Genomic DNA, 26,713 nt, shown 5'->3' on the forward strand with positions numbered 1-26,713 from the left:
TTCTCTAAGAAACAGTGATAATCACAGACAATTTCTTTATTTTTATCCATTTCCCATTTTTCATAGACAAAAGCTGGTTCAAATCAGACTTACGTGATTTATAAATCAATAAACATGTATTAAGCACCTACTATGTGATAGGTACTGTGCTAAACACGAGGAACACAAAAGAGGCAAAAGACAGTCCCTGTCCTCAAGGAGCCCACAATCTAATGGAGAAGACAAAAACATGTATATAAACAAGGTATATATAGGATAACTAGGAAAGAATTAATGGAGGGAAGGTATTAGAATTAAGAAGGGTTGGGAAAGGCTTCCTGTAGAAAATGAGATTTTAATTGGGATTTAAAGGAAGCCAGGTAAGCCAGTAGGCAGAGATGAGGAGGGAGAGCATTCCAGGCACGGAAGATAGTCAGAGTGTTTCTCCCCCCATCTTTTTCTCCTCACGTTTCTACCCCAGCCATCTCCTTGTCATTTATCCTGCCTGCTGTAGTCTGGTTTAGGAACACCAGACCTCCTGAGACCATCTAGACTTCAGGATCAAATATAAAGTCCTCTTTTTGACATTTAAATCTCTTTAATAACCTGGACCCTTCTTACCTTTCTTCTCTTCCCACACTTTACTCCCCTCCATGCCAGGTACACTGGCCTACTTGGAGTTCCTCAAACATAATGTTTCATCTTCCTATGCCTTTGCATTGGCTGTCCCCCAATCCTTGAACGCTCTGCCCCCTAACCTATGCCTCTTGGTCTCCTAGGTTTCCTTCCCACTAGTTTCCATCAAAATTATATCTATATGGAAACCAAAAGAACCAGTAAGCATAGGCAAGGGGGCATTTATACATGTATACATACATTTATTATGTACATATGTCATACGTACCTACTAATTTATATCTTGTTCCCTAGAAAGCGTACTCCTTGAAGGTAGAAACTGTTGTTTGTCTTTCTTTGTATCTCCAGTGTTCAGCAGAGTACCTCACACAGAGTAAGTGCTTAATAAATGCTTGCTGATTAATCAGTGAATTACATAACCCATTATATGAAGCCACCCTCAATCATACTCCACATTCCACCCCAGCCATCTTCTTGACACAGGACCTGCCACCACATGTGTATCCTCTCTCCCCTCTCCCAACTAAATCAATTCTTCCAATTGCTTTTGGAAAGGGCATGTTCATCAACTCCCCTATATGTGCTGTTCCCCCTATTAGAATGTAAACTCCTTGAGGACAGATTGTATTACTTTTGTATCTGTATCCTAGAACTTAGCACAGTGCTTGGTACATGGTAATTGCTTAATAAATGCATTTTCAGTCTTTCATTCATTTATCTTTTTTTCTAATGTGTTGTACATTTTGACCTTTGCTCTAATTAACTGAGGATATGAATGGAAACAGTCTTCTGAAAACGCTGATGCCATTAATTGGTTGTTTCCTATCTGTAAGCTTCGGTAAGAGTGCTGGACATGCCTGCTGCCTTTTGACTCTCTTCCTGAAGAAAGTATATAGGTATGTCTATAGGTATGGTGTGGTATGTTTAAAATTTTTTTTTTTTTGCTATCTTCCCTGTGTCTGTTTTCACCTAGAAACTATCTAGTGTCAAGGTGCATGTTGACTTAGTTGGGTGGATCTTAGTTCTGGGAGGATCCTGAACCAACATATTTTTCACCATTAGTTCATAATGGAAAGAGAAGTCTTAAAAATGCAATGCCTTTTGGTCTCTTTGCTTCAGTTCATCATGAGCAAAGTAAAATGAAAGAAGTTATGTTATTTATTATTGCCTTTGGGACCACAGTAAAGCCAGTTGCCAGCTCCTTGAAAGAAAAGCTTATCTTATGCTGAGTGAAGTGAGCAGAACCAGAACATTGTACACAGTAACAGCTACATTGTTCCAGGACCAACTTTGTTAAACTTAGCTCTTCTCAGCAATGAAATCATCTAAGACAATTCTAAAAGACTCATGATGGAAAATACTATCCACATCCAGAGAAAGAACTGTGTAGACTGAATGGAGATCGAAGCATACTATTTTCTCTTTTTTTTTCCTTTCTCATGGCCCTTTTTTTCAGTTTTGTTCTGATTCTTCTTTCACAACATGACCAATGTAGAAATGTTTAATTTTTTTGTACATGTATAGCCTATATCAGATTGCATGGCTTCTTGGGAGGGGGGAAGGAGAGAAAATTTAGAACTCAAAATCGTATAAAAATGAATGTTGAAAACTAAAAATAAATTAAATTTAAATTTAACAAAACTTATCTTTTAACCTTATCTTTTTAAAAACTTCCACTTAGTCAGAAACTTCAAGTTTCATTTATAATGAGAATGTCAATAGGAATGTAATTTATATCTTCTAGTGCCACATAATCTTCTTGGTCTCTGGATGAAGATATGACATTCAGAGGAAGAAAAGTTGAATTGCAGTTTGTCGCCATTTTAAAAACTCTGATTCTTAGAACCCTCTGCCCCCTTTCCAGAAATTGCACCACTACCACTAACCCCGTGGAGCATGTTAGGGAGATGTGCAAGACTAATGGTCATTTTGTATTTTCTTTGGTTTCATTTAATGTTGTCCCAGGAAAGACTTCAGTACCCAATGGAAGCCTGTAGGTGATGAGCTTCTCTTAACTTAGGTCAGGAAAGCTGACACAGTCTCATCCATCACCAGGACTATACTCTACATCTTCCAAATTTGGTAGAATGTATCAGAGCTTGTAATTTGCTGATTACAAAAAAAAATAGAACAGTCCTTGTTCTCAGTGAGCTTACAGTCTATCAGGAGAGACAACACCTACATATATTAAGTCTATGAAGAATAAAACCAAAATAAATACATAGTGGTTTAGGGAGAGAGGGCACTAGCCACTGGGGAGATCAGAAAAGTTTTTGGTAGATGGTGGAACTTGAACTGAATGTTGACAGAAGGGATCCTATGAGGTAGGTTTGAGGAGGAAAAGCATTTCAGGCATGAGGGACAACCAATGCAAAGCCATGGAGAAGGAAGGTAGAGGGCCCTGTGTGAGGATAACAAGCTTAGTATAACTAGGTCAGAGGTTACTGGAGTAATGATAAGGCTGGAAAGGTAAATTGCAGCCAGGTTGTGAAGGACTTTAAATAACAAACAGAGGAGTCACAACACCATCAACTGAAGAACACAGTTTTCCCATTTTTGTAATGACTTTTTTTTGTTATCCCATCCCGGACTTGCCAATTTTTTTAAAACTTATAGAATCTCAGTTGGGGAAACAGAGGCTCAGGGGAGAGTAAAGACTTGCCCAAAGTAACACAGTTGGATAGTGGATGAATAATAATAAATAATGGGAAGAACAATAATAATAACAGCTAGCATTTACAATGCACGTTAAAGTTTGTAATGTATTGATGTTACTTCATTTGTTCCTCACAATAACCCTGGTGAAGTAGGTACTATTATCAACCTCTTTTTACAAAAAGGAAAACTGAAGCTGAGAGACAGTGAATTGCCCAGAATATGACAGAGTTAGTTAAGTGTATGAGGTAGGATTTGAACTCGTCTTCCTGTCTCCAAGTCCCCCACTATATACACCGTACCATTTAGCGGCTTCTTAATACTTGGGTATTTTAACTTATTCTATGGCTCTGCTTAGGTCCGACAGGTAAAATATCTACCTTTCTAAAATATTAAACACTACATTATATGATAGATATTTGCCTGAGTAGACTGCAGACTTACTGTAGATTTACCTAGAGGCTCAAACAAAATAACACCTATACTATCTGCTGCCAAAACACCCACTAGACCATGCAATTTCAAAGTCAGATTTATCAGAGTAAAATGATTTTTAAAAATCCAGAAGCAACACTAATTTAATCATATCCAGCCTCACAGTGACCTCAGAATCTTGATTAGCATTCTGAATAGCTTGGCAGTGTCCCATTTCGACTACACCCAGGCTACATGCATCATTTCTCTCCCATATCTCTACAGAAACCTCAAGTACTAGGGTAGTTCCTAAAGGCAGCCCAAAATAGCATTTTGGTCGACTTACTACATCAAGAATAAAGGCAATCAAGATGATTAATGTGGTTGCCCTGGCCAAGCAACCCAAAACACAACAATTTTTAAAAGCTTATGAATTTTTAAAGAGATGTTAGACATCCTAGTTTAATAATATATTAGAAAATAGGAAAAGTAGGCAAAGGAAGATTGGAGTTAGAACATAAAGGACCATTAGCTAAGAACACTGTGCCTTCGCTAAGAATGATAAGGCCTAAAAGAAAGAAAATATAACCAGAACATGGTTATTACTTTGCATCTGCATGGTATTTCTGCTTGCAATGTGTTTTCTGGCCACCACAGGGAGAGGTACAGGTATATTTATGAGAAAGGTTGAAAAATGCTTGTTCTTTACTTTTAAGCTAACTCTTTCAGTCACTCTCCAGATTCATCCTAATGGAAGTCATAACAGAAATTCATCCACCAAAAAATGCTACAAACACCCACTGGCAGAGAGTGTATTGCATGGACAGAATCGGGCAACCCCTAAAATAACCTAGGGAGTCCAAGAAGAAATGAGGGCAGCATGAGGTCATGAAGAAAGACAGCTGCGAAACTGATGTTTCAACACCAAAAAGAGTTTGAGCATTCATGAATGGTCAGTGAATACTGGCTATGTGTAAGGGATCTGGGAGAAACACTTCTATGCATTTCTAATTGCAAGAGGATATGCTTCCCCTTACCATTGGTAAAGTTGTTATAATTCTTGCATATTTAAGAAATTTGGAAATTGTAAAATTGTAACTATAGGATTCTAGAAAATCCTTAATCTCACCTAAAGGTATGGCTCTAGTCCAGTTTCTGATTATACTACACTTCTATTCTGCTGTTGCTTGGGCCTACAGGGTTCCTACATGAGCACCCTTCTTGGGTGAGAAAGCTATTTTCATCTAGTCACATTGATTCTTCTCCTGAAGGTTTCTCTGGCACTAGATTCCTGACACCCCTGTCTTGGCCTGTTTTTTTGTGTCCTGATCACTTTGCCTGAAGAATATTTATTTGTTGGTTGCATGGATGGGTTCCATCCCTTGGTGAACTTTTAACTTCTATGGCAGGTAGTTCTTGACTTTTTTTGCATCATGAACCCCTTGGCAGTTTGGTGAAGTCTAGGGAATCTCTTCTCATAATGTTTTAAAAGCACAAAATAAAATAAAAAAATATATGACTACAAAGGAAACAAATTATATTGAAATACAGTTATCAAAATAGAAGTAATAGACCCCAAGTTAAGATCACCTGACCTATGTGTTTAAGCTAACAAATGGAAATAATAATAAAAATAACAATAACGAGAAGTAGGATGTATACAGTTCTTTAAGGATTAGAAAGCACTTTACAAATATTAGTTCACTAATCCTCACAATGACCCTGGAAGGTAGGTGCTATTATCATCTCCACTTTACAGAAAACTGATGCAAACAGAGTTTTAAGCGATTAGCCCAGTTGAGGCTAGTTGTTGAGGCTAGTTTTGAACTCAAGTCTTTTCTGACTGCAGGTCCACAGCTCTATCCACCATGTCACCTAACTGTGACAGTCTCGATAGTGGCCATCTTTCTACTGAACACTTCTGCATTAAATCAGTTCCCTCTGAAGGCCGGACTCCTTACTACTATACTACTACCTGTTTCAGAGTTCACATTCCCTTTTAGGTCACCCTGTTCCATGTCTGAGGAAGACCAATAGGTCTCAGCTCATTTATAGAACAGTTTTAATTACTAATCAAGTATCCCACAGCTTGGGCTATCAGTTGTTTCTATAATCCCAAGTTCTTTTTAAGGATTACTTTTCAGTCAAATAATGTCTCTCTCCACCTCCTCACCCCCCAAATCTCAGGGGAATGATTTTCTAGAATCATGTTATTAATTTTAAATTTAAAAATAAAGCCACAATTTAATACGTATATTGAATAAGAGTCATTATCTCCAGTAGGTGGAAGAAGGGGAAAGAGAAAGTGGTTCCACCACATATACCCTTCTGGACACAGTAGGGAGAAAGGTTTCTCTCAGCCCTATTCAGAATGGAATAATAGCTACCAATAAAGAAACACATGATGGTACACCCTGGATAGAATACAGTTGCTGGCTCCATTTGGGGCCAAGCTCTTCTTGGGAAGACATATCTGCAGCAGCAAAACAAGGAACAGAAACCATAACTATACCTTTGCCTGTATTAGTCCCACAAGCATTCTCCCTCACTATTGTAAGTATTCCCATCCCCTCTTGTAATACCCTTACCTATGGGAAGGGAACTTCTTCCTTAGTTCAGAAATAATTAAATCTTCCACAAGATGATCTGTTTCTGTCACAAGATCTGCAGCTGATGTTTTTGTGGACACACGTTTTTCCTCAGTAAGGGCTTTTTTGATGATCTAAAATAAAATATAGGTGACAAATTAAACTCATTGGTATCATCTATTCCTCCGCTTATTGAGCATCATCTTTGGAATGAAGATGGGGGGGGTGTACTAGTAAGCTCTTACATAATGTATATGTTACAAGTCTAATATATAGAAAACATTATATGTATAACTGTATATATGATACATATGTGTGTGTATCTATGTGTGTGTATATATATAAAATACATATATATGGAATCAATCCACAATCCACATATAGGAATTATATGAACACAACTAAAAACACACTTTACAGAAATAAAGACACAAATAATTGGAGAGGCATTAATTGCTCATGTTTGAGCCATGCTGAAATAATTAAAATGATGATATTAACCAAATTAACTTACAGAGTCCATGCTACACCAAATTACCATATAGATATTTTATAGAACTTGAAATTTAATAACAGAAATTCATCTGGAGGAAGAAAAGGTTAAGAATGTCAAAGGAAATAATGAAAAATCAATCAGGAAGGAAGGGAACCTAGCAATACCAGATCTCAAACTACACTACAGAGAATAATCATGAAAACTGTTTGGTGCTGGTTAAAAAAAAAATAGGAAAGCTGATCAATGGATTAAGTACAAAAGACCCAGAAGCAATCAAACATAGTCACATAGTGTTCCATAAACCCAAGAACTCAAAGTACTAGGGACTCACGGTCTGGCAAAAACTGTTGAGAAAATGGGAAAGCAGTATGGAAGAAATTAGATTTAGACCCATATCTCACACAACATAACACAATAAGCTCCAAAGGCATATATGACCTAGATATAAAAAGTCATATCACAAGCAAATTAGAGAGATAGAGAGGGAGATACCATTCACAGCTATGGATAATGGATGAATTATTGACCAAATAAGAGATAGAAAAGATCACAAGAAATAAACTGGACAGATTACAGTGCACAGACAAAAATCAACACAGAATTAGAATTGGAAGAGTTAACTGAGGAAAATCGTTGTAGCAAACTTCTCTGAAAACATTCTGATACACACACATGCACACACACACACACATATATACACATACAGGGTGTTCCTAAAGTCTGGACACATAGGCAAAATGTATATTTTCAAGAAATGAAATGAATGAAATTTTCAACATTTTATTTAATTGGAATATTAACAAATAACATCTTCAATATGATTGCCATCATTTGTGATGCAAAGGCTGATACACACACACACACACACACACACACATATATACATACAGGGTGTATGTGTATATATATATATATATATATATATATGTATATTTTCAAGAAATGAAATGAATGAAATTTTCAACATTTTATTTAATTGGAATATTAACAAATAACATCTTCAATATGATTTCCATCATTTGTGATGCAAAGGCTGATGTGCTTTGCAAGATTCACGTGAACTCGATGCAATAATTCCATATTGCTGTCAATTTTAGCACATTCAACTCTTTATTCGTTTATGCGTTCAATCAAGTGTGTTGCATCTGTGATTTTCATTGAGTACACCTTCTCCTTTAGCATACCCCAGAAAAAGAAGTTGCTGAACAACACAGCGTCTTTGGTGAAATGATTAATGAGATGTTAATGAGATTTCCTATGTGTTCAGAGTTTAGGGACACCCTATAGAAGTAATCAAAGCAAATATGTCATAACAAGAGCAATTTCCCAGTAGAGAAATGGTCATAGGATATGAAGAGGCAGTTCTCAAAAGAAGAAAGATAAGCTAACAATAATAACTATAGCTAAACTATACACTGTGCTTCAAGGCTTACAAAGTGATTAATACAGATTATTTCATTTTCTCTTCACAACAGATGCTTGAAGTATGTGCTATTATTATATCCATTTCAGAGGTGAGGGAACTGAGGTTGAAAAAAGGTTAAATGACTTTCCCAGAGTCAAACATAGTAAGTTGCTGAGGCATGATTCAAATACATCTTCTTGACTTCAAGTCCAACACTATATCCATTATTTAGTTATTATCAATCCAGATGGCTCTGGAAGAGACGTAGGCTGGTAACTTTGCCCAACCCTGCTCCACTTAAATCTAATTCACTTGCAAGTCATGATATCACCTTCCAGATGTCATGTTCCTCTTTGAGAATGAAGGACAAACAACAATCGACAATCTGTGAGTAGCAGTTGGGCAATGTAGGTTGGTCCTCCCTCATTTCCTTATTTCCTTCCTTGCCTCATTTGCCCCTTCCCTCCCTTCCTCCCTTTCCCTCTGTCCACATAGGGAATCATAATTTCAGCCTTGGGTGCTCTGCCCAAAAGAATATAAAATTTTGATTACTGAAACCTTGGGGTTTAAGAGCTAGATTTCTTTTTTAAAGACTACCCCTTAACCCAAATCATTCTGGCTCTCATTAACTGGCCAACAATAGGTCCCAGCCCAAGCCTCATTTGGCCAGAGAGATAATAGTTTAGAGGTAGAGAATGACCAGTGTGTGGATTTGTTTTTGTTGATTATGTCTACACAATAAGGAAGAATTTTTATTTGAGAGGAATAGGGAAAGGAGATATGAGTAGGAGGCGGGAAGTAGGGATAGTGACCCTGGGTGGGGAGGGGAAGAGAAAAAAGAGAGACGGGAAGGGAGGGAAGGGGACAGGGCAAGGCAGGGGAGGGGAGGGAGGAGGGATAGGGAGAAGCAGAGGAAGGGGAAGGGAAGAAAAAGGAGAAGGAAGAGAAGAAGGAGAAGACAGAAAAGGAGGCAGAGGAAGGGAAGGGTGGGGAGAGGAGGAGGAGAGCGGAGAAAATAAAGAAAAAAATCTCAATGCAGAATAAAAATTTACAGAGAAGAAAACAGAAAAAAAACTCAGAAGATGACATAGTGAAGCAGGGCAGTGTTGAAACATGCAAAATTTCAAAACCACATTTAAAAAATATGCTAGTGTATAATAGAAATTCATGGTGTAACATACAATCATATTTTTTCTATTCTTTGTATAAAGAAATGTCACTGTTTGTTGAGCACATCACAATAAAAACATTTTTGGAAATAAGAAAACTCTATTCCAATACAGGTAGAGAAACCTTTATACACAGGATCTATTGCTGTAACACAAGACAAGTCAACTAGGTGGTGCAGTGCAGCTGGAGTTAGGAAGGCCCGAGTTCAAACATAGCCTCAGATACATACTAGCTGAGTGGCCTTGTGACTTTGATTTGCCTCAGTTTCCTCAAGTGTAAAATGGGGATAATCACAACACCTAACTCCTAAAGATATTGTGAAGATCAAATGAAATAATATTTGTAAAGCACTCAGCATTGTACCTCGCACATACTAGGTGCTATATAAGTGCTTATTTCCTTCCCCCCTTTCCCTTCCTCCCACGTTACCCAGAAGTATCCATTTGAAAAGATGTTCTTTCACTTGTCTCTGAAATGGACTTGCTTTTAGAACAAAAAAATTTTTAAATGTTTTATAATCTTGGTGGGTATGTGACATCTGTGTAGAATTATACATCTAAATCCCTATTATCTTCTAGGTCAGACAGCATTGTTGCTATATAATCCCATAAACTTGTTTTACACTTTTTATATTTCGATAAACATAAGTATTTAGATGTTTATGCGTTATAATTTACTTGTGTTATTACAGGAATAAAAAGAAGTGGATATGTCTTGGGCTATAAATTAGAGTGTTTAAGTCCAGAATATTGATAATGGCTAAATTTGTTGTGAACATGTCTTGGCTGTCATCAATTTAGCGTTCTGAAAGTCATTAGTTAACCGAATAGAGATGCAAATGAACTGGCTTTAACAAAAATCAGTATAGTTTAATTCTGTTCTTGAACTTAGATTTACAGTTTCCATATGTATATTTAAGCGGTCACCAATAGCATGATTAATATCACAGGGTCTAAGGCAATCAATCAAGGGATGTGTTTTGATATTTTCTCCTAACAATAATAACAATACCTAATAGTTCTTTAAAGTTTGCAAAATGCTTTACATATTTATTTTGATCTTCACAGGGTACATGCTATTTTTATCCACATTTTACAGATGACCAAACTAAGTCTGAGAGAAGTTACATGACTTCCTCAGAGTCACACAGCTAGTGTCCAAGGAAGTATTTGTGTTTAGGTCTTCTTAGCTCTGGGCAACTGGGTGGGACAGTGGATAGAGTGTTGGATCATCTTCCTGAGTTCAAATCTGGTCTCAAACACTTATTAGCTGCATGACCCTGGGCAAGTCACTTAACCCTGCTGGCCTCAGTTTCCTCATCTGTAAAAATGAGATTGAAAAGGAAATGGCAAACCATTTCAATATCTTTGCCAAGAAAACCCCAAATGGAGTTATAAAGAATTGGACACCACCGAACAATGACAACTCCCTAACTCCATGTCTGGCCCTTTATCTACTATGCCACCTTGTTGCCAAACTGATGAAAATGCACACTCTCATTAAAGAGTGCTGAGCTCTTTATAAACTCTAGTTTATATAAACAAAAGAGATCTGTTTTCTGATAAGCTTTCACTTCACTTGCTCTTTCAACAGGCTTAAAATAAACATTAATATTACAATTTGTCAGTGGTGTAACAAACGATACAAAGACACATTTCAACAACACACCAGCTGGGAGGTAAGATCAGGGCCAAAGCTCCCTCTAACAATCAGCCCTAACTGCCGACTTCTTCACAGATGCTCCCAACAAAGTTTTCTCAGGATGATACTTGAAAGTCTCTCTGGAACTCTCTTCAGGATATCTCGAAGACTAAGAGTTAAACTCAATTTCTGTCAAAATGTCCCTCTTTCTCAGTTATAGTTAACTCACTCCATCTCCAAGCAAAGAACCTCTCTTGTTTCTTTCTCTCTTGGCAAACAGTTTCCAGATGAAAGTAAAATTATCTCTTCAAGATTCTGTTCCTTCTCAAAGATAAAGTAACAATAAGCAAAGTCTTTGGGAGAAAGGCTACTTAAGCTAGAGCTACATTTAAGAAAGAGCTTGTGGGGGAGGAGGGGTGTTAGAGGATAGCATAGATAAGTAAATACAAAATATGATGAAGATAAACTATATACAAAGTGTCCATTTGTTCTTAACTGTTTTCAAATAAGAAAAGGTTCCATTGAAGAAGTGTTATTGAGAGGTGTCAATGGTACAAAAAGTATCAGTGGTGGAGTCCATCCAAGTTACTTAGACTTGCATTCAAGGCCCTACCCAATTTGGTGCCTTCCTACCTACCGTATGTCTCCACGTATAAGATGCACCTTAATTTTGGGGCCCAAAATTTGGAAAAAAAATGTCTTACATAAAGTTATTGAACTCAAGTTTTATTCATCCGCTCATAGCTTTCAGGCATCTTTTGGGCAAGTCTGGTGTGTGTACGCATGCTTAGTCCATTCTGTTTCATGAACCTGAAGCACCAATTGTGTCTTCCTTTGAAACCAGTAACTTTTTTCATCAGCAATTCTTGCCTCCTGCTGAACCATCTTTGTGGACACAGGAATTCCAACTGCCCTTTGCTCTTCAATCTCTATCTTCAATTTCCTCTCTAAATCAGGCCATTTTGCTGACTTGCCTCTCATGGTCTTCTTCTGTTGTGGCGTTTTCAGTAGGGTTTCTTCTTCCCGTAGCCAGCCTCAAATTGTTTTCTCAGTTGGAGGAGGACCAAACTTATATTCAGCAGCAGGATTGCCATTCACTTTTGCAAACTGGATCACTTTTAACTTGAATTCAGCGCTGTACAAAAATCTTTTCTGAGCCATTTCTGAGCAGAACGTGGCAAAACGTAACCTAACATACAGGTAACAAATGCAAAACAATGAGCGCAAAGACAAGCACGAAAAAGCAGAAAATGCAAGTAAAAAAAATCTACAACAATGAGAGCAAAAACAAGTGCAAAAAACGGGAAATGCAAGTAAAAAAAATCTACAATCACTGTACAACATGCACCCAGTTTTTAGACCCCCAAATTTTTCGAAAAAGGGTGTGTCTTATACATGGGGAAATATTTTTTAGGGGGGAGTTCAGTCAACCAACAAGCATTTATTAAGTGTTTACTATGTGCTAGGTATTGTGCTAAACCCTGGGGATACCAATACAAGCAAAAAGAAACAGTCCCTGCCGTCAAGGAGCTTAGGGGGAAGACAAGATGTGAAAGGGGTCAGGAGAGGGGTCAGGTAAGGAAGTACTAGGGTAGGGGCATGGTAGCTGAGTCTAGAGAATGAGGGATAACTGGTCTGGGGGTCTTCCCCTAAATAGAGGAAGGGCCCATAAGAGTGGAATCAGGGGGCAGCTGAGGCATGGTAGTTAAGTACAGAAAATAACTACACCCACCAAGAGTAACCTTCCACCTAGAAGCCTGTGTAGGCTCAGTGGTTGTCAGTTAAATTTATAATCCATTGTTCCTTAATTTAGCCTCATGCTAAAGCAAAACTTGCTTACCTATTACTCACCAAACATCATGTGTCCTCCCAACTTTTGTTCATACGCTTCTCTCCATCTAAAATGGTCTCCCTTCTTGCTGAGTGTTTAAGTCCTACCTACTTTCCAGAGTCAGTGGCAATGTAGTGGATAGAGTACTAGGCTTGGAATGAGGAAGACCTGGGTTCAAATAGAGCCTCGACTTTTTACTATCTGTGTGATCCTGGATAGATCACTTAACTTGTCACTTTCCTCCTCTGTAAAAGAAAGGAAGTTGGACATGACATCCTGTAAAGCAGAGTTGTCAAACTCACCGCTCACCTAAGGGTGGCCCGAGCCAGATAAAATCATAACTGGAAAATATTAAACAAAAATAAATTAAAATCCAATGGAACAAAAAAAATATTAATGTGTAGTTTTCTAAGTCAATATGTGGCCAGCAAGGATCCTTATGTATGGTTTAATGGATCCAATTTCATTTGAGTTTGATACTACTGCTCTAAAGGTTTTCCCAACTCTAAATCTCTGATTTTATGATCCTTCCTTCAAAGCCCACGTTATGGTGAACAAGGGCAAGCACTAGCTTACATCCAAAGAAGCAAAACTTATTTCCTGGGCTGTAAGGTAGCTTTTCGTCTGATCTTTAAATCCAATCTTGCTTCATAAGACATGTGGCTATAATCTAAGGATTGATAAGTGAGTGGGTGATAAGTGAGTTTCATCTGTACTTGGTGCAGGGGATGGATATAAAACCTTCTGAGGGCAGCCAAGGCTAGAAAAAGAAAGTGACAAACAAGTGATAGAAGGCCCAATTATCACATATGTAGAATCAGTCCATTATTTATCTCCTTTCCCCCAACTTTAAGCAATCAAGTAGATTGCCCCTTACTACTTCTACCTACAACCCACAGGCTGCCTTCTCATGCCCTTGAAAGCTGCCCTTGAAGTTCACTTTTATCTCTCTTCAGCTGCTTTTATAAAAATGTGTTATTTATGTGTGGGAAGGGGGATGCCCCTAGTGTTATTTTTCCTATCCCAGACCTCCAAGGAAGATCAAAAGTAGCAAAGTATCAGTGGCAATTCATAGTCTAGAACATTGTAAAGGTAGTTTATTGAATCCTGTTTCACATATGCAAGAGTTATATAAATAAGCTGCTTTCTAGATGACAAAGTATTAGGGCAGCAACTCCAGGAAACTTTGCAAAACCACAGAAGGGCCCTATAAAGTAAATGTAGCTGAAAATTCCCTCTGCCAGCAGAATATAATTCCTAGTTTCACCACCTATTTGTCCAGTTCAAAAGGAAACTACATATAGACATTGGGCATCTTAATAATTATTTGTATGTAAGTATAAGCTACACATTATGAATGATTTTGAAGATTTCTTTTAAAAACTGTGAAAAAAGCGTATACGATATTGTTCCCATACACCCCTAACTACTTATATTAAATAAGTAAATGCCAGAATTTTAAAGGTAAGATAATTCTATATTAACAGGATAAAATGGTGGTGGAATTTTAAAATATAAGCCAAGTATTTTATTTACAGAGTAACTATTAGGTTGAGGCAAATTTGCTTTTTGGACAGATTTATACCCACAGGTAAAATGGCCAGAAAAAAATCCATCTACTGGTATTTGTTCCCACAGTTATTTCCCCTCAGTCCACGTAGGGATTCTAAACATTCCAATAGGCTCGTGTGTGTCCTACTTTATCAACATTACTAAGCTACTCAGTTACTAAGTATGTATGCGAGTTCACAGACCTCCTGCACTGGATCTCTCTCACTAATTAGTATCCTGTAAATGTTTAATGGATTATATTGAGTACATTGACCCTAGTCATCAAAATCTGGATTTTAACTTTGACAGAAAGAACACTAACAATTTCCAACTTTAGCGTAGGCCTTGGAAGCCAAAGCACTCCCAAAGACACGTTTCTTTCACAAGTCTCTCTTCTAATGTTCTAAAAATTTTATTCTTGTCCAATTGGTGAGCCACACTTGAAAATTCCTGATTGTGTATTATCATTTCCTTTCATGTTATTAAATCTCCACCACTCTCAACAACTCCATGTATGGATGCTCCAGGTTATTGAATAACCACTTATCCATTGAAGCAGCATACTGTGAGGAAAGTGTTTGGGCCTGCATGTGAGAAATCAAAGTCCGAGAACCACAGAGACAGAAGGAACCTTGGAGGCCATCTCATTTAGCTTGCACCTGAACAAGCATGCCATCTACATAATACTCAACAAGTGGTCAATTAAGACTTTCCTTGAAGAGAGACACAACCACCTCCTCCTAGGGCAGCTCGTTTCACTTTTGTATACCCTTAATTTTTAACAAGTTTGTTCTAACATCAAAATCCCTCTCCCTCTCCCCGCCCCCCTCCTGAAGCAGGCACTATGAAGTGCTTAGAGCACGGTCAGGCATAAAGACACCAAGGTCATCCACTGTATCCCAGGCCATCGCCAGTCATTTTGACTTATTTTCTGCCACTGGACTTTAATGCCTCAGGAAGAGAGAGTGAGGCTGATGACTGTGCAACTCTGCCTTACTTAAATCCAATTCACATGCAAGTCAAGATATCACCTGTGATTTTCTCTTCAAAAACAATGGACAACCAACTAACTAGCTACTGCTCCTAATTCTGGTCTCTGGGGCCAAGAACAACAAACCAAATCTCTTTTCCATGTGCCAACCCTTCTTTCAAGGAACTCACTGTTTAATGGGGGAGACAACATGAAAACAACTAGGTTAAAAACAAGATATATATTGGATAAATTGAGGATAGTTTCAAACAGAAGGCAGTAAGATTAAGGACTAGGCTTCTTGCACGAGGTAGGACTTGAAGGGAGCCAGGGAAGCCAAGAGGTAAAGATGAGGGGAGTGAGAGTATCAGGCTGTTAGATAACGAATTCAGTTTTGGACACACTGAGTTTTAAATTTCTATGGGCTATCCATTTTGAAATGTCTACTAGATAGCTGAAGATGCAAGGGTGAAGCCTAGGAGAGAGGTCTGGGCTGAACAAATAGATCTTAGAGGCATCTGCATAGAGATAGCAATTAAAACAGAGAGAGATGATATCACCAAGTGAAATAGTACAGAGAGAGAAGAGGGCCCAAGACAGAACATTTCTAGTTCCTGCATCCAGTACTCACATGGAATGATATTAGGACCCTTTAGTATCCTGGTGGTCAGTTTTTTATTTCCTTTCTTTGTATCTGCAGTGCTTAGTACAGTGCCTGACACAACATTTGAAAAATGTTTGTTGATTCAATTTGACTAGGTATCCTCACTTTGTGATTTATTAGTCTTTCCTTAAACCCAGATATTCTAGAATCTGGATACAATATTCCAGGTGTGATCTGATACTATGAGCAGGGCATGAAATGGGATCTTCCTAGGTATATACCTCTTTTAATGCAGCCTAAGATTACTTCAACTTTCTCATTTATTTGTTTATTTAAACAAATCACTGTTTATATGAAGTTTATATTCTGCTAATACCCCTAAGGTCCTTCCTTCCCCTCTCCCTATCTTGCTCAGGCTACAACTCTGAAGCATTCACAGATTCAATTCCACTTTGTTTGGCTTGGACACTTTGACCTGCCCCATCTCCAGCCTGGGTTAGTTTGCCCTTCCTTAGGTGACTTGGTGGTCCACTGCTCCTCAAACTTAGTGTGGATGAAGGATTGTAGTTCAGAACCCCACCACACTTGACACCTAGATATTTTTCAAAAGCACTGTCATCTAGACATATCTACCCTATATTGTACTTGGTTAATTTTTGGAACCTGAGTTTTTCAAATATCCTTTTTAAATTTAATGTCAGAATCTGTAATTCAGAATCTGTAAGGAGTAATAATGCAGATGCATTTTAGATAGATAGATATGGCTATAAGACTAATAATACATCCCCAAAGTAACAATGGCCATGGGACATGAATGACTTATTAATAGGAAGTACATATAGTTAATAGTGAAATGAACAGATCATCAAATTCCTTAATAATCCAGAGAAATATAACTCAGGACACCCTTAAAGTACCATCTAATAATATCCACTAGCATAATAAAAATACTTTAAAATGATAAAATTCCAGTGTTGGCCAAGATGTGGGAAAGCAGACACTCCAATGTATCTAGAGGGTCTGTAGAAAAGTGTCAGTGTTTTAAAGGGTAGTGTGGCAACATGCAATCAAAGTCACTAAATGATTATACCCTTTAGCCCACTGATTCCATTGCTAAGACCTCTCCCCAGTGGATAAGTCATCAAAGGATATGAATAGGTAGTTTCAAAGGAAGAAGAAATTCAAGCTATCAGTAGCCACATGAAAAATAAATACTACAAACCACTATTAATTTGAAAAAAATGTAAATTAAAGCAACTCTGAGGTTTTACCTCACATCCTCCAGATTGGCACAATTGACAAAAAAAAAAGAAAAGAAAATTAAAATAAAATATTTAATAATTTAATAAAATACTATTAAAATAAAACATTTGATAAATAATAAAATTTAATAAAATAATATTAAAAGAAAAGAAAAAATGAATAAAAATGTATTAAGTGCTTCCTATGCACGAAGCACTGGGGATACAAGTAGAAAGGTTAGATGGCCCCTGCTCTCAAGGAGTCCACTTTCTAATGGGAGAGATGACACATATAGAAAGTTTTAGCTGCAAGGCAGATGGTCCTTAGAGTGAAGTGGTAAAGCTGATGGTAATGCTTTCTTTAATGTCATTTCCACTGCTAAAATCAACTCAGTTTCTGAAGCTGAGCCATCTGAAAGTGCCAAGGATGTTGATGATGAGGTCTTTCTTTGCTGAGTCTTCAAGAGATCTGGCTGTAGCACCTGCAGGAGCAGTTGCTGGGCTATATCACTCCAGGAGTTGCCTCCCAGCATGACGATGGAGGGCATTAGGCTAGAAGCTTTGCCATTCCCAAGGCTCTTGGGTTCAGTGTCCTAAGCTATCTTCATTGAGGTCTGAGGGGAGATGGTGGTCAAAGTGGTCTTACCTCCTTGGCCTACGTCTCCCTGTCTCTAACCCAGTGTGCCTTGCTGCTTCAGCTAGGTTAGCTTGGGATGGTAGTTCTGGTTGGTGGGGATGACTAACTGACCCCGCTGCTATAGGAATTATCTCCCTAAATGATGTCCACGAGGACTGGAAATAGGACTAATGGTCTGGGGGGTGCTGCCAGCCTAGGATCCTGTGTCTATCTGCCCATTGGTAAGAGTTGGTCAATAATTGTTGCTGGTGATGAGGAAAGTGGGCTCTCTCTCCAAAGTGATTTTTCCTCTCAAAAATTGCTATAGGGGCTGGGCTGTGGTAGGCTGAAAGCAGGTCTGGTGGTTGGGGGGCAGGGATGGGCAACCTGTGGCCTTGAGGCCACATATGGCCCTCTAGGTCCTCAAGTGCAGCCCCTTTGACTGAATCCAAACTACACAAAACAAATCCCTTTAATAAAAGGATTTGTTTTGGAGAACATGGACTCAGTCAAAAGGCCGCACCCAACCACCTAGAAGGCCACAGGTTCCCCACTCCTGCTTTGGGGGATACTTGTTATTTCCAAGACTTGAGCTCAGAGTCCTGGGTTGTCTCCAGCAGGGTCTGAGGAGAGTTGATGGTGAAGGTGGTGGTGATGCTTTGAATTTCCTGGTACATGCCGCTTCTTATCTCTCCCTTAGGGTACCTCGTTTCCATTAGGCTGGCTTGACTGCTATGTGTGTGACAAAAGTTGGGAGGATTATGAGAAAACAGGCATATTCATGCACTGTTTATGCAGCTATGAATTAGTATAGCTATTCCGGAAAGCAATTTCAACTTAAACTTCCCAAATCACTAAACTACGCAAAGCCACTGACCTAGTGATACCACTGCTAGGCTTATACCTCAAAGAGATGCCCCCTCCCCCAACCAAAGGACTCAAATGTACAAAAATATTTATACTAGTTCTTTCATGGTTGTGAAGAAGTAGAAACAAAGGAATGGTACAGCTAAGTTTCATAGTGGTTAGAGTGGCAGGGCCTGGAGTTAGGAAGACTCATCTTCCTGAGTTCAAATCTGTTCTCAGATACTTACTAGCTCTGGGCAAGTCACCTAACCCTGTTTGCCTGAGTTTCTTCATCTACAAAATGACCTGGAGAAGGAAATAGCAAACCCCTTCAGTATCTTTTCCAAGAAAACCCCAAAATGGGGTTACAAAGAGTTGGACATGACTCAAGATGACTGAACAGTAACAACAAACACATTATCATATGTGAATGGAACGAAATACTATTGTACCATAAGAAATGATGCAAAGGATGGTTTCAGATCTATGTGAGCTGATAGAGTGAAGTGAAGAGAACAAAGAACAATTTATAAACTAACAACACTAAAAACAAACAACTTCTAAAGATCTCTAAATTGATCTCTGATCAATGAAATGGCCAATCATGACTTGACAGGATTAGTGATGAAACATACTATCAACTCTAGCAATGAGGTAATGGACTCATGCTGCCAAATGAGATATTTTCTTGGATGTGACCAATGAGGGAATTTGTGTTGTTTGCTTATATTTGCTACAAGGGTTTTTTGTTTTTCCTTTTTTTGTTTTCTTCTTTTTTTTATAGAACAGAAGGGGGAGAAAACTGACTTACATTCACTAAAAAACAAAACAAAACAAAAAAAACCCAAATTTTTTTTAAAAGACTCTTCCCCCAAACCAAGGCATAAAAAGGCCCATTTGTGCAAAAAATATTTATAGCTTTTCTATTAGTGACAGCAAAACCTTGAAAACAGAGAATAGTTCAATAGATCGATCACTGGGCCTGGAATCTAGAAGGCTCCATAAGAAATACAATAATATACTAACTTTGATAGACTTGGCTCTTCTCAGCAATGCAAGGTTCTAAGACAACTCCAAAGACTTACGATGAAAAATGCTGTCAACATCCAGAGAAAGAATTATGGAGTCTGAATGCAGATCGAAGCATACTATTTGCTCTCTCTCAGTGTTTTTTCTTTCTTGAGTTCATTCCATTAGTTCTAGTTCTTCTTTGCAACATGACTAATGTGAAAATATGTTTAATGTGAATCTATATGTAGAGCCTATATCAAATTGCATGCCATCTTGGAGGGGGGGAGGGGAGGAGGGAGGAAGGGGGAGAAAATTTGGAACTCAAACGTTTGTGGAACTGAATGTTGTAAACTAAAAATAAGTAATTTTTAAAAAAAGAATAACAATAATAATCATAATAAATAATGACAACTAATATTTATATAATGCCTACTACGTCCCAAGTACTGTAAGTGATTTACAAATATTTCCTCATTTGATCCTGACAACAACCCTGGGAGGTAGGTGCTATTATCATCCCCATTAATAGGTGGAGAACCTAAAGCAAACAGAGGTTAAGTGATTTACCCAGAGTCACACAGCTAGTAAGTGAAGCCAAATTTGATCTCAGGAGGTCTTTGGGACTTCAGGCCCAGAGCTATATGTACTGTGTCATCTAGCTGCCTCAATCCAAATCTGGTTTCAGATACATACTATGCGACCCAGGGCAAGTCACTTAACCCGCTTGCCTTAGTTTTCTCAACTATAAAATTGGAGTATAGGACCTATCTCCCAGCATTGTCATGAAGTTCAAAAGAGATAATATCTGTAAAGTGCAGTGCCTGGTACTTAATAAATGCTTTCCCCTTTCTCCCTCCCATTCCTCTATGCTTTTACTGGAGAGGTAGGGGGTCACTGCATTCACTGCCAAATGGATCTCTGTCACTTTGCTTTGCCTGTTTTTCTTTGTCACAAGGAAAAACTTACTGGGGGAGCTGGGAGAAGGGGAGAGGTACATCCATTAATGAGATGAGGATATTCAGAAATGAAGTATATCCGTGAATGAAGTATAAAAACAAAAGGCATCATTAATGCTATTTTAATGAAAAGAATATGAGGCTACCATAAAAAAGTAAGTAGGAAGCATATAAGGAAAGCTGGTAAAAGCATTGTGAAGTGATGCAGAAAGAAACGAGCAGAACCTGAAACTATATAAACAGTGACTATGACTACGTAACGTTTTTTCAAAAAGCAAAGATAGAAAAAAAGGAAAGAAAAGAGGCTCAAAAGAAGGGGATCTCTAGGTAGGCCCTGAAACTACAGAATAAAAAGCATTTTCTTTGCTTTTTTGTTTTTTTAATGCATTTGGTACTTCCTGACCTAGAGTTTGGGGCATGATTTTGCCCCTTGTTTTGTTTATTTGATTGATTTTGTTGATGGCTATCAAGTTGCTGTGTGTGTGTGTGTGTGTGTGTGTGTGTGTAGCATTTTTAAATTCATCTTATTGAACTTGGCCCAGTATTCTATCTAACCTGTCAAGATATTTTTGGATCCTGACTGTTATCCAAAATGTTAGCTATCCCTCTTATCCTCTTATGATATCTGCATATTTGATAAGGGTTCCATCTTTGTCTTTGAGTCACCGATGAAAATGTGAAAAGCAATGGGTCAAGAACAAATCCCTGTGGTACTCCACTATAGACTCCATGCTAATTTGACATAGTACTATTTATGACTAATGCTAGGAGGCATAGGGGATTGAGCGCTGGACTGATGACCTGATTTCTGAATTCTGCCTCAGACACTTACCAACTATGTCCCTAAGTCACTTAACTTCTCTCACAACTAAGTTAGTTTCCTCATTTGTAAAATGAGGAGAATAATATATGACATAATATAGTATAATACATGATATATATACATATCTATATATATACATATCTATATATAATAATGATGAGAATAATAATAGTACCTACTTCTTAGAATTGTTGTGAGGATCAATCAATGATGTATGTAAACTATTTTGTAAACCTTAAAGTGCCATGTAAATGTTAACTATTTTTATTTGGTTCTACCTTTCAACTCTACCAAACTACTATCTCTTCTAAATCTACCAAATTTCTATCATTTCATCAAGAGTTCTTGGGATCCATGCACTTGTTTCTTTCTTTTCTTTTTAATATTTGATGACTTTCAATATATATTGATTTCTTTTGTAATTCTATTTATTTTATTTTATGCCAGAGGCAGCCATGTCACAAAAAATGGTAAGAACTGCATATTTTGCTCAAATGTTTTTAATTTTTTTCCATAAGAAAAACATGGAATATTTTGTCAGGTTCTTTACTAAAATCTTGGTAAACTGTAGCTTCCAAAGAGTAGTTTAGTAGCTGTGTCCAAAAAGTAAATGAGTAGAGCTGTTCTTGGTATAGCTTGTTCTTGATAAAACTATGCTAGGTTGTTGGGAGCAATGCTTCCTTTTCTAGATGTTCACTAATTATCCCTTCAAAAATACACTCTATAATTTTGCCAGGAATTAAAGCCAAGCTCTTTGGCTTACATTTTGCATGCTCTGCCTTCCCTTTTGTTGAAAATGGGGCAACATTTGCCTTGCTCCAGTACTTCAAAGATCATTGACAGTGGCCCAGTAATCCCATCAGGCAGGGTTCCCTCCTTCCTCTCCTCCCCCCTCAAAAGCACCCAGTTCATCTTGGTCTGAGGATCTGAACTCATCCAGGGCAGTTCTCTTACCAACTCCTCAATTTGGTATCAGCTTCATTTCTGTACTGGCTTTTCTAGTCCAAAAACCATTCTCCTTGGTAGAGAAATCTGACAGAAAGATCTGAGTTCTAATTCTTTCCATGTTACATTATACTTTGCAAATCTTAAAGTGTTATGCAAAATACTAGCTATTATTATTTAGCCTCATATGAATATGCCATACTTCTAATTGGTCTCCTTGCCTCAAGTCTCCACCTCCAATCCATCCTTTACATAGGTAACAAAATGATTTTTCCTAAAGCACAGAATGCTCCATATTATTCTTCTACTCAATAAACTCCAACAGCATCCTATTATTTCTAGGGTCAAATGTAGGCTTTTCTGTTTGGCAATTAAAGCCTTTTACAACCAGGTATCAACTTAGCTTCCCAGATTTATTATTCATTTTCCCCCTTTATACAACTCTATGGTCTAGCTAAACTCTTTTGCTTGCTGTTTCTCACACATGATAGCCCATCTTTCGATTCCATTTCCTTGTACTGCTTGTATCCTACGTGTGGGATATATGTCTGCCAAAGCCTCACCCCTTAGAATCCCCATTTTTCTTCTGAGCTCAGCTAGAGCACCACCTTTTATATTAAACCTTTCCTGATCTCTCAAGATGCTAGTGTCTCTCCCTCCAATCAATTCTCTTGTGCTTATTGTGTATGAATATATGATACCCATATCTATCCATACTTATAGCTATATCTGTTTTGTTGTTTTTCAATCATGTCTGACTCTTTGTGACCCCATTCAGGATTTTCTTGGCAAAGACATTGGAATGGTTTGCCATTTCCTTCTCCAACTCATTTTACAGATGAAGAAACTGAGGCAAACACGGTTAAGTGACTTGCCCAGCCAGGGTCACACAGCTAGTAAGTATTTGAGGGCAGATTTGAACTCAGGAAGATAAGTCTTCCTGACTTCAGGTCCAGTGCTCTATCCACTGCACCATCTAGGTGCCCCACTAGATCTATAGTCACATCCATATATCTATATCTATTATCTATAAATCTATATCCATATATCTATATATTGTTTCCCCTGATAGAATGTAAGACCCATCCATGAGGGCAGGGACTGTTTTATTTTTGTCTTTGTATCCCCAATGTATATAACATGTTGCCCAGAACATAATAGGTAATTAATAAATTCTTATTAATGGATTAAGACTCATATTCACAGTCCAGGCTCCTGAATCTGTAGCTGATTGGTTCATTTTGTATTTGTCCTGTTACCTACCCTTGTTCATGTCTTCTGTATACCTTAAAAAAAAAAACAACAACCCAAAGATCATTGAGTTCCATGTGCATTTCTATAAGTCTCTTTATACAGCCACCCTCTTTTCCTCCTCATTTGCAATTGTTTCTCTTGGTACTTCAGAATAACACCTTGAGATTACCATCTCTCCCTGCTAACTTCCCCCAAAGAATTAGAGTCTATGCAATTTTTCCTATCATTTCACTGAAACCTTTGAAATTTGCTCTCCAAAAACCTAGGTTACATGTTAAACTACATGTGGCTGTTTGCTCCTCTTATCACACATCATATTCTCTCAAGACTTCCATCATTTCTATTTTAGCAGTCAGAGTTTTTGTTGTTTTCATTTTTGTTGGCAATTTATTTGATTGCAATAATCAAGCTCAAAATAGTAGGTTCTTTTCTTTGCTTCCTACATCCCTTGAGAGATGAAATTGTACTTAAGGCACACTGAGAAATTATCAACTGCTCTGCTTTTGGTAGAGAGCTCCTGTGGATGTTTAGATAATTGAAATTTTATCACTGCTATATGATACAATCATGCCAGGTTTTGGATGTTTCTAGAACATCTTATCTATTTTATCCTTCCTGTCTGGGTGGTCTCTAGTAATGCTTTTATTACAATATTGTTTTTGTTCCTACCTCTATGGACCTTTAATTAAACTACAGTGTAGTGGATAGAATGCAGGATTTTAAATCAGGAAGACCTGGGTTCAAATCCCAATTTAGACACTTGTGAACTTTGCAACCCAGGGCAAGTCACAAATTCTCTGGGCCTCAATTTCCTCATCTGTAAAAGAAGGAAGTTGCATTTTATGACCCCTGATATACCTTCCAGCTGTAATTCTATGATCCTATGATGCTTGACTACACACACACACAAGCACATTCAATATATACAGAATAGACAGCTCTTCTGCCTCCTCCCTCCCATCACTATCACTCATCTTTTTTTTATCCTGTTCCTTTTGAAGAAGTATCTTTTTATATTTCCCCAAAGTATGAATTTGACCATGTCTCTTCCCTACTCAATAAACTCCAGTGGCTCTACATTGCCTCTGTGATCAAATGTACACTCTTGTTCAATGTTTAGAACCCTTCAGTATCCAATCTATGTTCCCAGTCTTATTTCACATTACTTCCTTCCAGGCATACTTTGGTCTAGCCAAACTGGGCTTCTTGCTGTTCTTCACCCCCATACACCATCTTCTCATTCACTGCCTTTATAATGACTGTCCCCCATGCATGGAATGCTTTTCCTTCTCACCTCTGTGAGGGTCCCTTACTCACTCTGGTTGGAGAGGGTGGAGGGTGGATATCTGGGAACTCCTAGACTCTTTTTGAAGAAGGTAACCAGGGAATTTGTTTCATCATTTCCTACCTGGCTGACTTCCTGGATTTCAAGATCTGCAGAAACTCGTCATTCTGCAAGATGAAATCAACTCTGAAACTCATACCTCCTTAGTACCCTCTGCCCATGCCCCTCCCAACCTCTGACTGGAGAAGTCAAACAATGGAGACTCTTCCCTGACTCCCTGACCATTAAAAGAAAGCAAGGAGGGAATTCACCTCATCATTTCCCACCTGGCCTGACTTCCTGAATTTCGTGATCTCCGGAAACTCATCATTCTGCAAGATGAAATCAACTCTGTAACTTGTACCTCCTCAGATGATTTCCCACACTAGCTGCAGGACTTCATTATGGCCCCACACCTGGTCCTTGTTGTTGCTGTTTCGTCACTTTCAGTCAAGTCTGACTCTTCGTGACCCCATTTGGGTCTTTTCTTGGCAGAGATATTTGAGTGGTTTGTCATTTCCTTCTCCAGTTCATTTTACAGATGAGGAAACTAAGGCAAACAGGGTGAAGTGATTTGCCCAGAGTCACACAATTAGTGTCTGAAGCCAGCTTTGAATTCAGGAAGATGAATCTTCCTAACTCCAGGCCTGGGGCTTTATCCACTATTTATGCCATCTAGCTGCCCTCACCCGGTCCTGCCTCCTTCCTTTTTAGCTTCATTTTATGTCTTGTCTTTCCCCATTGGATTGTGAGTTCCTTGTAGGAAGTACTATCTTATGCCTTTCATTATGTCCCCGAGTAGCACAGTGCCTGGTATATAGTAGGTGCTTAATAAATGTTTAATGACTATCTGTTAACTCTCATGTCCCCTAGTTTGTTTTTTTTTCCCCAAGGCTCAGCTCAAGCACTACCTTCAAAATTAGTCCTTTCCTGATGGCTCCAAGCTTCTAGTGCCTTCCCTACACAATCATCTTTTATACAGTTTCTGTCTGTTGTATGTCTATATTTGGTGTTCCAAAAGTCTTTATATAAATGTTACAAACATACAAAAAAGAATACCTGAATGGTTAATTATTTATAATTTTAAAATATTGATGTTTCTTATTAAAATTCAATGTACCCACCATCTCATTGCTATACATTGCTCTACATGATTTTTGAATTTTATGAAGACTTTCATCACTTGCTGCGAAGTTACTAAAACGACTATATTTGTAATCTTAACCTTAAGATCATCCAAAGAACAAGGATCTGATGCATACAGGACAATTTTAACATGATCCTACAAGAAAAGGTAATGGAGCTAGATAAGGTGACCAAACAAGAGAACTTCTACAGATCCAACAGTCTCAGAAAATGTCATGGAGAAAGTATAGTATTACACAATGCATAATGACAAGGCTTCCCATCTTATTCAAATTTCTTAAAGTTAAATAAATACACAAGTAAAATAATGTTCTAAATGATGTTTTTATAAGTTTGTAGAATTTATGTTTCTGAAGTTACTAAAACTTAAAACTGCACTAAGACTTTTGGGACACATTTTGGGACAAACACCCACACCCACCCCTGATACACAGTAAGTTTCTAGAGGCCAAGGACTATTTTCCCTTTTGCCTTTTTATCTCTTCTGTCTGGCACAGTACCTGGCACATAGTAGACATTTAATAAATACTTATTGACTGATTCAGCCGTATTTTTGTCACAGATCCCATCCACCAAATGGTTATTTATACCTGTAAGCTCAAACTGGCGCC

General features: G+C 38.0%; 1 protein-coding gene across 1 annotated transcript in view; it reads right to left on the reverse strand.

Moving 5' to 3' along the window:
• Positions 1-26,713, reverse strand: part of IMPA2 (inositol monophosphatase 2) — an 83,550-nt gene that overhangs the window by 37,190 nt on the left and 19,647 nt on the right. Inside the window, exon 2 of the mRNA XM_036750968.1 lies at positions 6,273-6,406. Coding sequence (XP_036606863.1) covers positions 6,273-6,406 — 134 coding nt within the window. The remainder of the gene's footprint in view (positions 1-6,272; positions 6,407-26,713) is intronic.

Source organism: Trichosurus vulpecula, chromosome 1 (genome assembly GCF_011100635.1).
Source record: "Trichosurus vulpecula isolate mTriVul1 chromosome 1, mTriVul1.pri, whole genome shotgun sequence".
Taxonomy (NCBI): domain Eukaryota; kingdom Metazoa; phylum Chordata; class Mammalia; order Diprotodontia; family Phalangeridae; genus Trichosurus; species Trichosurus vulpecula.